The sequence below is a fragment of the Thrips palmi genome, unplaced genomic scaffold (assembly GCF_012932325.1).
Source record: "Thrips palmi isolate BJ-2018 unplaced genomic scaffold, TpBJ-2018v1 HiC_scaffold_19, whole genome shotgun sequence".
In the NCBI taxonomy this organism is placed as follows: Eukaryota; Metazoa; Arthropoda; class Insecta; order Thysanoptera; family Thripidae; genus Thrips; species Thrips palmi.
Genome location: NW_023144628.1, coordinates 2,420,085 through 2,431,249, shown reverse-complemented (window position 1 = coordinate 2,431,249; position 11,165 = coordinate 2,420,085). Strand labels below are relative to the sequence as shown.

The following is an 11,165-nucleotide window of genomic DNA, read 5'->3' as shown; positions in this document are numbered from 1 at the left end:
GCGCCATTTTCCATTACAAAAACCGTGCGGCGCCGCTGGGGCAGCTTGGGGCGGCCCACCGGGGAGCCGCGAGAAGCAGCCGGCAGCTGCAGGCAGTGTTCAACCGCGGGGCGCCTCGCCCGGCAGTGCTTCGCGGTGCTTGCCGGCGCTTCGCAGAGCCTCTCGCTCGCGTGATCAAGGTCACGCCGAATTCGCGCGAACTGCCCGCAAAGGGGGGAAAAAGGAGAGGGAGAAGAAAATGGCTGCCGTCCCCCACTTTCACAAAAAAAAAGTTCGCTCGAGGTAAGTGGGCCGCGGCCCATGACAGGAAATCCCCATTCTGAGTCGGCCCGATTTATTTCAAGCGCGAGGCGGGGCGGGGCGGGGCGGGGCGGGGCGGGGCGGGGTGGCCGCACAAAGGAACCCCGCGGAAGACGGCCAGATCGAATCGGCCAGGCGGTGGTGCGTTATTTGATCACATTCGCACAAAAAGCCAAGTAGTGCACGTTCCATCATAATCTTTCGCAGCAGTGGGGCGCACGCCCATCAGGGTGCGGCCGTGGGGGAGGGAGAGGAGAGAGAGAGATAGAGAGAGAGAGAGAGAGAGAGAGAGAATAGTGAACCAGGTCAGGCAAAAACAATGGCATCATCGCGTCTAACCGCGCACACATTTCCCCGACAGGAAAAAGAAGCTCGAAAAAAAAGGTCGGAAGAAGAAGCCGACGCCAGCCTGTGCGAGCGAGCACGCTTACTGCATTAAGCTGCTTCACAAATCATCATTTCCGTTCATCCTTTCGGAATCATGTCCGCCACCGACGCGCCTCGCTTCGCCTGCCTCGCCTGCCTCGCCTCGCGGCCAGCGTCGCCCGGCGACCTTTACCCAGGCAAATAAAGGATGGAGTCCGAGGGAGAGAAGGGGGTGGGGGGTCGCTGTAGTGACTAAAGAATAAATCCCTTTGCGAATCAGCACTCTGGCCGGCCGCCAAGCGGAACACCACTCCTCATGGCCTGGCGGACGGGGGCGGGGCGGGGCGGGCGGGCGGGGCGGGGCGGGCGGGGCGGGGCGGGGCGGGGCGGGGCGGGGCGGGGCGGGGCGGGGCGGACTAGATGGCCACACTGCCAGCAAAGTCCCATTCCCATTCCACCTGGGAGGCAGCGACTGCCTGTCGACTCATTCCGAACAACAGCGCTTCGTCGGTCCGTCCCTCTTGCACCTGTGCGGAGCGTGCGGAGCCCCCCGTGAGTGCGAGCGAGACAGAGAGCAGCGCCGTGTAGAACCAGCCTGCTGGCAGCGAATGCAGGCAGGCTGGCCGTGTCTCCGCCGCCGTCAAGAGTCGAGAGGCAGACACGCTGTTCGAATACGTTCGCGGTGAAAAGCGCATCGCCGCGCAGCAACACAGCGCAGCACGGCGCCGCACCGCAGCGCCCCCAATTCTTTTGTTTCCCTTTGTACGTTCGAGTTGCTACGGCGGGCCGTCGAGCGGAACGCGCCCCGCTGGCCAATCGCGTGGCACTACATTGACCACCGCGACCGAGGCGCGCTCTGGCGGCGGGGAGCGCGACGTCTTCCTCGTGCCCGTCATCATCGTCCGCCCCCGCCCGCCCGCTCCGCCCGCCCCGCCAAGCCGTGACACCAATTTAAACGAAACATCATCTTTCCCGCGAACGGGCAACGGGCGGCCATCTCCGCAGGCCCCGCAGGCTCCGCGGCGAGGAGCAGATAGAGGAGACAGCCGAACAAAAGGCAGGCGAACGTGCGCGCCGCGCGCCGCGGGGGGAATTTTGATGCCCCCTCCTCATTAGGATGGCAGTGTAAACATCCCGCGGAAATAAACTTCCCGGAAGAGAAGGGAAAATGGCCGCGCCGGCGAAAAGAGGGAGGGGGGGGGATGTCGATGTTACCGATGCAGCGCGGTGCCCCGATCATGTGACAGAGAACACGAGACACCTCCGGCCCTCGGCCCTCCCGGTCCGGGGCGTCCACTTGCGAGTGCAGCGAGATGAGGGATGGGAACCCGACCCGCCGGACACGTGTGTCATGACACGCCGGCCTCTGTCGCAGGCCAGCCAAACCAGGCCAAGCCAGGGACGCTGCCTGGCTGGGACTACCAGAGCGGGTTCCAGCGGATTTCCAGCGGGTTCCAGAGGGTTTCCAGCGGGTTTCCAGTGGGTTTCCAGCGGGTTCCAGAGGGCTTCCAGCGGGTTTCCAGTGGGTTTCCAGCGGGTTCCAGAGGGCTTCCAGCGGGTTTCCAGTGGGTTTCCAGCGGGTTCGAGAGGGTTTCCAGCGGCTTTCCAGCCGGTCAGGTGCGGTTCCACGTCGGCTCCGGCGGGTTGCAGCGGGTTCCCCCGGCCTTCCAGCGACCTTGCCTTCCAGCAGCACGAACCTTACAGCGTTTGTCGCTCTGCCAAGCTGCGGACCGGAGCCAAGAGTTGCCCGACTCGAGGAGTTCCGAGAGGAGTTTCGGATCGAGAGCGAGTCAAGTATTCCCCCACCCCCACCCCTGCAGAGCGAGAGAGACAGCGCGACAGGAAGCAGGGAGAGGAGGGCAACCCATCAATAATTTGGAGTACGCAAGGTGCGCAAGTATGAATTCGAGGCAGCAGAGAGAGAAAGAGAGAGAGAAGGGGGGGGGGCGGAGAGAGAGAGAGAGAGAGAAAGAGAGATAGAGAGAGAGAGAGAGTAGGGGGGGGGGAGAGCCGCCATCGACAGGCGAGTTAACGGCGTCCGGCCGGGTAAACACCTCCGCCTCTCCTCCATCTTGACCCCGTCGTTGGAGGAGAGCGCGCTGCTCGGCGCCGCTGCTGGCCGGCCCGTCTGTAGTACCTCCCCTAAAGCAGCCCCGCCCCGCCGGCATCGCCAGCGCCGCCCGCCCAGGACGGGTACCCAAACACCCAGCTTATGCAAAGCAACGCCCGGCCGGCAGCCCCAGCACCCAAGCCGTCAGCCCAAAACGACACCTGTAAGGAAAAGGCACGCAGTAGCGGCCGCGCGATCCAAAAGGCGCTCAGTTGCGGCCCTGCGATCTGAAAGGCACGCAGTTTGCCGCGCGCGATCCAAAAGGCACTCAGTTTGCCCCGCGCGATCCAAAAGACACGCAGTTTGCCGGCCGCCAGCCATAAACTGCGTGTCTTTTGGATCGCGCGGAGCAAACTGAGTGCCTTTTGGATCGCGCGCGGCAAACTGCGTGCCTTTCAGATCGCAGGGCCGCAACTGAGCGCCTTTTGGATCGCGCGGCCGCTACTGCGTGCCTTTTCCTTACAGGTGTCGAAAAAGAGGGCCTTGCCTGGCCTCGCCGCCCGTCTCGGAGCCTCGGCCAAAGCGGTCAAAGCGGCCTCGGCCACCGAGTGTTTGTTCCGCGCTGGAAGACCGACGGGCGCGCTAATGGCGCCGCCAAGGCCGCCACGGCCGCCACAGCGACACCGTCGAGGCCGCCGTCGAGGCCGCCGTCAACGCGTCGCCGTGCCCGCTGCGCCGCGCTGCCCAGCTGACCCGCGGCCCTAAATGATTCCGGCGCGATAAATTTGAATCCGTGTGAAACAGAACGCGCTTGGAGGCCCGCCAAGCCTTAATGTTGATGAAGGGGGCCGCCTCCCCCTCCTCCTGCTGCGGCGTCAAGGCGCGGGCCAGGCGTAAATCCCGCACCTCGTTATCGAAGGTGCCGAATGCCGAATCTCCCTTCCGAGTGCGTGTCATTCCAAGTTCCGCCAATTTACAGCCGCACGCTCGTTTTTTTTCCTGTTATCGGATTTCCGTTTCATTTTCGGGTGGAGGCGACGCGGGCCGAACGCACACACACACTCGCGGGTACTGCAGTGTGATGAACGGCGCCGTGCCCGCGAGGAGAAAGGCGGAGAAAGGCGCGGCCTTTAAAAAGAGGACGGTCATGCCGCGTCCGGTTCCGCTACCTTCCCCATCCTCACCGGGAGTGAATAAAACGCGAAGACGAGTGAAACAACTAGACGCAACATAACTCCTTTCTGTCCGAGGCACTTTTAATCGCGTCATATTTATCTGCCGCGCTGGGCGGGGCGGGGCGGGGCACAACTATTTCGTCGGGACGGCGAGCAAGCGGCAGCAGGGAGAGGAGGCAGGCGGCGTGTATAAGTTACGGTCCAGGACGCGACGAAACTGCAGTTTATCCCAAACGTGTCCAAGAGCGTCCCTGGCGCCCGACTTGCCCTGCCCCCCTCCCCCCCCCCTCCCCCGGGCCGGCCCGGCTTCAAGCAGCTGAGCCGACCTGGAACGCCGTGCCGTCCGGGACGGGTGCGGGACGGGACCGGGACGGGAAGGGGTCGGGCCGGCCGCTCTGATTGCGGCTGCGCCACTGATGGAGCGCCTCTCCTCTCCTCGCAGGATCCATTTTATTACTTTTGTTTTACAGACTCGCCGCGCTGCTGCCGCGCTGCCTCCTCCTCCTCCTTCCGCCAGAATGTGGGTCGTTTCTCTATTACCGCACAATCAACTGGCTGGCCTATATCATCAAACGTGGCTCAAAAGTTTCTCCCCTTCTCGGCCTGCTCCCTTAACAGCAGGTGCTGCCCTTCCCTCCTCCTTCGCGTCCGTCTGTCGGTCTGTCTGTCTGTCTGCCTGTCCGTCCGTCCGACCGTCCGTCCGTCCGTCCGTCCGTCCGCCTGCCCGCCCTCCGCGGCTCATCTCCTCTCACCGTAATTCTTCTCGTGGGGTTTGTTAGAGTTGAAAAGTCTGATTCCTCATCCCATTAAGCCTTAAGAGGCGCGGCGGGGCGCAAGCCTTGGCGCAAGCCTTGGCGCAAGCCTTGGCGCAAGCCTTGGCGCAAGCCTTGGCGCAAGCCTTGGCGCAAGCCTTGGCGCAAGCCTTGGCGCAAGCCTTGGCGCAAGCCTTGGCGCAAGCCTTGGCGCAAGCCTTGGCGCAAGCCTTGGCGCAAGCCTTGGCGCAAGCCTTGGCGCAAGCCTTGGCGCAAGCCTTGGCGCAAGCCTTGGCGCTAGCCTTGGCGCAAGCCGAGCCACGCGGACCGGCCGAGAGCGCGGCTTCAAGGCCGCTCAAGCGCTGCAGTCGGGTGGCGCGCGAGCAAGCGCTTTCATCCCGTACCACCAGGCGGGGGCAGATAGACAAGCGCAGCAACCGAACCGAGTCAGCACACTCATCGAAAGTCCTCTCCCCGTTTTTGTTTGTTGCTGATGTACGCAGCGCTTCGGGGCAACAGGAAGACACGACGGGACGGGACGTCCCCCCTCCCTTGCCCTCACACATACATACACTCTATCTACCCATCCCCCACCCTTCTCTCTCTCTCTCTCTCTCTCTCTCTCTCTCTCTCTCTCTCTCTCTCTCTCTCTCTCTCTCTCTCGCAATCTCGCACGCATAAGCAGCGCACGCGCCCCGATGCACACGCGGCTGCTGTTTGCAAACTGTAATTGCAGATGGGCTGTTTACAGGTAACCAATACACGTGCCGCTGCCGCCGGGAACTCTGGAGGGCCTGAGTGCGTGCCCCTACAGTGTGCAGCGAGCGCCCCGGGCGCAGTCATGGCGCAGCCAACCTCCACTCGCTGGAGTGCGCTCAGGGCCAATCCGGCGCACAATCAAAAACAAAACGAAAAAACACTAAAAAACAAACCGCGAAAAGTGCTCGGTGTCACTTTGTTATTACTCACCTTTGGCCTTCTGTTGACTGGTCCGTATGCTTCGTACTGCCGCACCGAGTTCTGAAACGAAATGAGAAATGTGGTTAGTGTTTCTGAAAGCCATGACATTTTTTTTCACGCAATGTTGGTTATTTCAATTACGTAAAAGTCTCAGTGAGGGTTTAGAGACCTTGATTGGGAAACAGACATGAAAGAGGAGAGCCCTTTCTCTCAAGCCTCCACGCAAGGCTTGCGCGTGCACGTCGGACTTCACATTTGTTTATTTCGAAGCGCTCTGAAAATGGGAAACGCTTGCAGGGATTTGGGCCCAAGGCGTCGCCGAGGACGCGGATACCCGCGCGGTTCGGCGAAAACACGAAGAATGCCCGATGCCGTTCGGCATGCCCACTTGACGGTCTCAATTTACATGACAAAAGAAGCAATTATCCCGAGCAAGCCGCCAAGCCGGGCCGAAGCCGGGCCACGATGGGGCGAGAGGGAGAGACCAGCCAGAGACCTGCGCCTCGCCAACGTGCAGCCTGTCCACAGCGAGGGAAAAAGAGATCCACTGACAGACACGTCTAGCGGAACGTAGTAATGAAACAAAGTCAAATATTTTCGAGACTAAGTCCACAGGGCGGTGGCCCGCACGGATGCCACGAGGGCCCCGGGAGGGGGCGGCGGGGCGGAGGGGGCTCGGAAGCCCGGGTGGGGGTGACAAGCTAAAAGTCTTTTGCATAAAGGCGTGGGATGGCAAAAAAAAGGGTGACCAAAGACGGACGGGAAGTCATAAAGCCATCTCCGCAAATTGTATTTTCATTCTAGTTCTGTGTTTCTTGTCGTCCCGGAACTCGTGTCTTTCTCTCGTTTTTCCGCTCTCCCCCCTTCTGCCTCCCATTCCGAGATTAATTCTTGTTATCTCTCGGCCCCGCCGGCCTCCTTGAGGACGGCAAGGCGCCACGCCCCGCCTCACCTGCCTTTTAATATCAGTGTCGGGACCCGGTCAAGTGTTGGATTAAAATTAATTAGTTTCAAGTTAATTCCAATCGAATTGGTCGCGTCAGCGAAAATTTTCCCACGCTCCTCTTGGTCCTTGTCGAGCCGATTTTAGCCGCCAGGCGGTTCGTTCCCGCCGGAGTGGCGACCCGTTTTCATACTTCCGCCCCGCCCCGCCCCGCCCCGCCGGCTCACATCCCCGGCACGGTGTCGAGACGGCACAAGTACACGTGATTGGGAATCCATGGCAAGCTGCACCGCCCGGCACCGCCGTCCCGATACAAGGGCCGCAACGACGGCGAAAAATGGACTGTCCGGGCGGCCGAGGCGATGCTACGCGATGCCGGGGCATCCGTTATTGAAGACGCGGAGATGGGAGTCCGGCACGCTACAGGGCCGCCCAGGGCCGCCGTCTAGGGCCGCCCGTAGGACCGCCCGCCCACGCCCGGGGAGGCGACGGAGAGCTCGGCACAACGCTGGTCTCGTTGTCTGGGTACGGATTTTAAATGATTTCAGCTGACCAGCCCCAGCCAACACACACACACACACACACACACACACACACACACACACACACACACACGCGCGCAGTGGAACGAGGCCGTGCGACACCATTATCCGACATTAGCGCGCTGGCTGATCAGCGCCCCACAAAAGCTGATTTGTTTCCCGTTCCGATAGTGGAGTCGAGTGCGGATAGAGGCGTCTCTGTCTGTCTGTCTGTCTGTCTGTCTGTCTGTCTGTCTGTCTGTCTGTCCGTCGATCCGTCCGTCCGCCCGAACATGCCCCGGCACTCCCTGTCGGATGCTCGCGTTGGCTCGCGTCCGTTCAAGTGGCCTGCCTGCCTGGCTGCCTGCCTGCCTGCCTGCCTGCCTGGCTGCTAGAGATGTGCGAATCAGGTTTTTTCCCCTCGAATCGAATCGAATCATGAAAAAAAATCCCCGAATCGAATCGAATCGAATCTGCATCTTTTTTCTCGAATCGAATCGAATCGAATTTTTGTCCCTGTTTTTCGAATCGAATCCGAATCTCAAGCAAAAATTTCATGATTTCGTTACGTTGTTGTTGGAGCAATACAGGAAGTGCGTTGTTCAATATCAGTAGTGCAAAACAAATATTAGTGGAACAAAAAATAATTATATTTTATTACAATGTAATATCACATAAAAATATTAGTATTTGGTAATTTCAGTCTAGAAGCTAGCTGGCGGGTGTGCAGCGCGCGATTCAAACGGGAGAGGAAAGGGACAAGATTCGAAGGCGAATTACCCTCGATTCGAATTTTTCGAATAGTTCGGATTTTAAGCAATTTTCCCTGGAGCGAATCGAATCGAATCAGAGCTGATTCGATTCGATTCGATTCGATTCCGAACCTTTCGCACATCTCTACTGGCTGCCTGGCTGCCTGCCTGCCTGCCTGGCTGCAGCGCCGCCAAACCCAGCCAGGCGGCCCGCCCGAGCAGCCAGTCCAGCGGCATTCCACTCGGCGTGCTTTTTCGCTTTCGCAGCTTTTCCCTAGCTGGGCTCAATTACCGCAAGAAAATGACTCACTGCTTCATCTGCGAATGGCCCTCCCCCGTTGCAAATGGACTGTTCGGCCGGACGGCGGTGGCGATGACCATGACCAGGGTCAGCGCGCGGTTCGCCTAAAAAGGCAATTAGCCCTGGGGGCCGTTCGGGGCCATCCGGGGGCCATCCGGGAGCCATCCGGGGGCCATCATGGCGATGGTGGCAATCCGCACACAACGGGGGAACATCTTCCGGCGCCGTTGTCGCTCTCCGGGGAACGGCTAACCAACGACTGCAGGTGCGCATTGCCCTCGGCATTGCCCTTAAACGGCGAGCAACGCCACGCGCAAAATAATTTAGTTATGAAATCGGACTCCCCAACTTAATTAACCTATGCATAAACGTTCGTAACTTTCACCGTTCTCGAGATACAGACACTTTTTTTCCCCAAGCTGGTGCTCCGCGCCTCGCGGACGCGGATGTTGTTGTTGTTGTTGTTGGCGTTCGCGGTGGCGGGTATTCACACGGCGTTTCGCCACCCTCGCGAAAACAAGCGCACCGCCAACAACAACAACTAACTTGCAAGTGCAGCAGTCGAAACGCGCGGCTAACTCCCGCCCTGCAGTTACCCCGTTCCAGTTACCCGCCAGTTACCTGCCGGCGGGGCGGCGGGCCCTCGAGGGGGCCCTGCACCGCCTCCGGGGCGCCGGGCCCGTTTATTCACAAACGCTAATTCCAGGGGGGCATTATTTCGGGGATTATACGGCAACGTTGGGGCGCCATCTGCGGGGAGCGGCAGAGAAGTCGTCGAGTTGCGGAACGGACGCACGCTCACACACACACACACACACACACACACACACACACACACACACACACAAACACACACAGACATACACACAACACACACACACGCGCGCACGCACACACACACACTCAAAAGCACGCACGCGCTCGTGTACGCAAGCATGCAAACGAAGGCAGCAGCAGCAGCAACAGCGGCGGCGGCAGCAGCGCTCCCTTCGGTCTCGCGCCAGAAAGTGTTCAAGAAGGCGTGCGCCGCCGCCGCCCCGCCGCCCCGCCGCTCCGCCCGTCACGGCAGGTAGGTGCTCGAAGGGCCCCACACTGACAGCGCACCGCAGCCCCGCGCGCAGCCCAGCGCAGCCCAGCGCAGCCCAGCGCCCCAGAGGAGCAGACTTTGCTCAGCAAAACGGCCCGGGGACCTGGGGAGAGTCGAACCCGCGGGACGCACAACCCTGCCCTGCGCGTTGCTGCGCGCTGCGCGCCGCGCACGCTGGGGCCCCGCCCGGCCGGTCCAGGGAACCCAGGCGAGTGTGGGACGGGCCGGGCCGGGCCGCACGACGCAGCAATATGAATTTATACAGGTACAAATCTCGGAGAGGAGAAGGACGAGGAGGGCAGGACCGGAAGGAAAGGCTTCACTCCGGCAGGAAGGTGGGGGGGGGAGGGGGGAAGCGGAGAGAAGTGGAGGGGGGGGCAGCAGAAGGTGCCCCCTCCACCTTTTTGCCGCTCGCCTCTATAGGACGGACGCCCCTCGCCTCCCCCGTGGCCGAGAAAGGCTGCCTCACGAGGCAAGAAAGGACGCGAGAGTGGCGGCCCGGCGATGTGTTGTGGAAGCGCGTCTTTTTACGCGGCGGCCCCTCGCGCGAGGCTACCCCGCTACGCCCTGCGGGAGGCCCTGATGGAGGATAGAATGAACGATGAGCGCGGTGAGGCGGGGCGGGGCGGGGCGGGGCGTGGGAACGCGAGCACGAGACAGCGACGCCGGTGTGTCGGTTCGAGACTCGCTTCGAGATCATCGGCATGGTGAGCAGTCATTGTGCGCGCAGCGTGAGGCATCACGAGCTTGGACTGACGGAACGGAATGATTTTCGCCCGAGGGCGCGGCGAGAGAGAGAGAGAGAGAGAGAGAGAGAGAGAGAGAGAGAGAGAGAGAGAGAGAGAGAGAGAGAGAGAGAGAGGCACGGCAGCGTGATGACTGTCATATCTCCCGACATTGACATATTTCCGCAGCGACCCACTGCTGCGTTCGGGAGGGCAGGGAAGGGACAAAACAAAAACAAATAAAGGTAAAGGTACGACAGTTATGTCCCCGGGGGAGTGGGGAGCGGGCGGGGAGCGGGCGCGGGGACTTCACCAAAGCGACATTCACTGCAGTGAATGCGAAAGGCAAACCAATGCGTTTAATTCGCAAACCGTCGCTTTGAAAAAAGCGCGCGACAGACAGGCAGGCCACGCCATGCCACGCTGCCCCGCACTGTCGCGCGCGCGACGGGTCGCAGTTACTCCAAACGGACTCCGGGGAGGAATGCTTTTTGCTTTTTTGCTTTTTGTTTGTCTGGCTCCAGATATGCGTGCGTCCCGTCACGGCCGAGGCCGCGCGGGCCGCGCCGCGCCATGCCGTGCCGTGCCGCGAACCGATAACTCCGCTGGCGTGCGGTGCCGCCCTCCGCTCCCGAATTCATTTCGTTTGTTTCTAATAATTTAATTTTTATCTTTCTGGACTATCGGGATGTGTTTGTTGACCGCGCACACCTCGAGGGAGCGCGCCCGGGCGCCCGCCAGCGCGCAAACTAGAAGCGGCGATAACAAAACAAAAAGAAAAACAAGAGGAAATAAATACTGAGCCACGCCCGCCGCGCCACGGCCGAGCAAGACTGATGGCACCGCGGTATGACGCGTAATACGCGGGAAGGACACGTACACACGAAAAAAATCAACAAAAAACAAATAAAAACAAATGCAAACCAGAATAGATTGGAAAACCTCACGCCTCACGCCCTCAGCTGCTATACTCCCTATTCCCTCTCCGGCAACCTTGTCTCGCGACTCGCGCCGCGCAAAATGGAAAAAATTCCAATGCTAATCGCATTGCACGGTGTTCCCGTTTCCATAACTGGTTGAAAATCGAGGAAAACATGACAAGACAACCGCAGCCTTTGAGAGCATGCCAAACAATCCAACCTCAGCAACAATGGAGGGGCAGTTTCAATGAGCGCCTGTTCGTTCTTTCAGCCTCGCGATTTTCGAAAGGGCGCAGACGGCAAGCATATTGGT

The 11,165-nt window shown here is 60.4% G+C and overlaps 1 protein-coding gene across 7 annotated transcripts in view; it reads right to left on the bottom strand.

The window, feature by feature from the left end:
* The window catches only part of LOC117645970 (disintegrin and metalloproteinase domain-containing protein unc-71), a 174,578-nt gene that overhangs the window by 56,918 nt on the left and 106,495 nt on the right, over positions 1–11,165 (bottom strand). For all 7 annotated transcript variants that reach the window (XM_034386544.1, XM_034386545.1, XM_034386549.1 and 4 more), the window contains exon 10: positions 5,613–5,663. In XM_034386544.1, the coding sequence (XP_034242435.1) occupies positions 5,613–5,663 (51 nt within the window). The remainder of the gene's footprint in view (positions 1–5,612; positions 5,664–11,165) is intronic.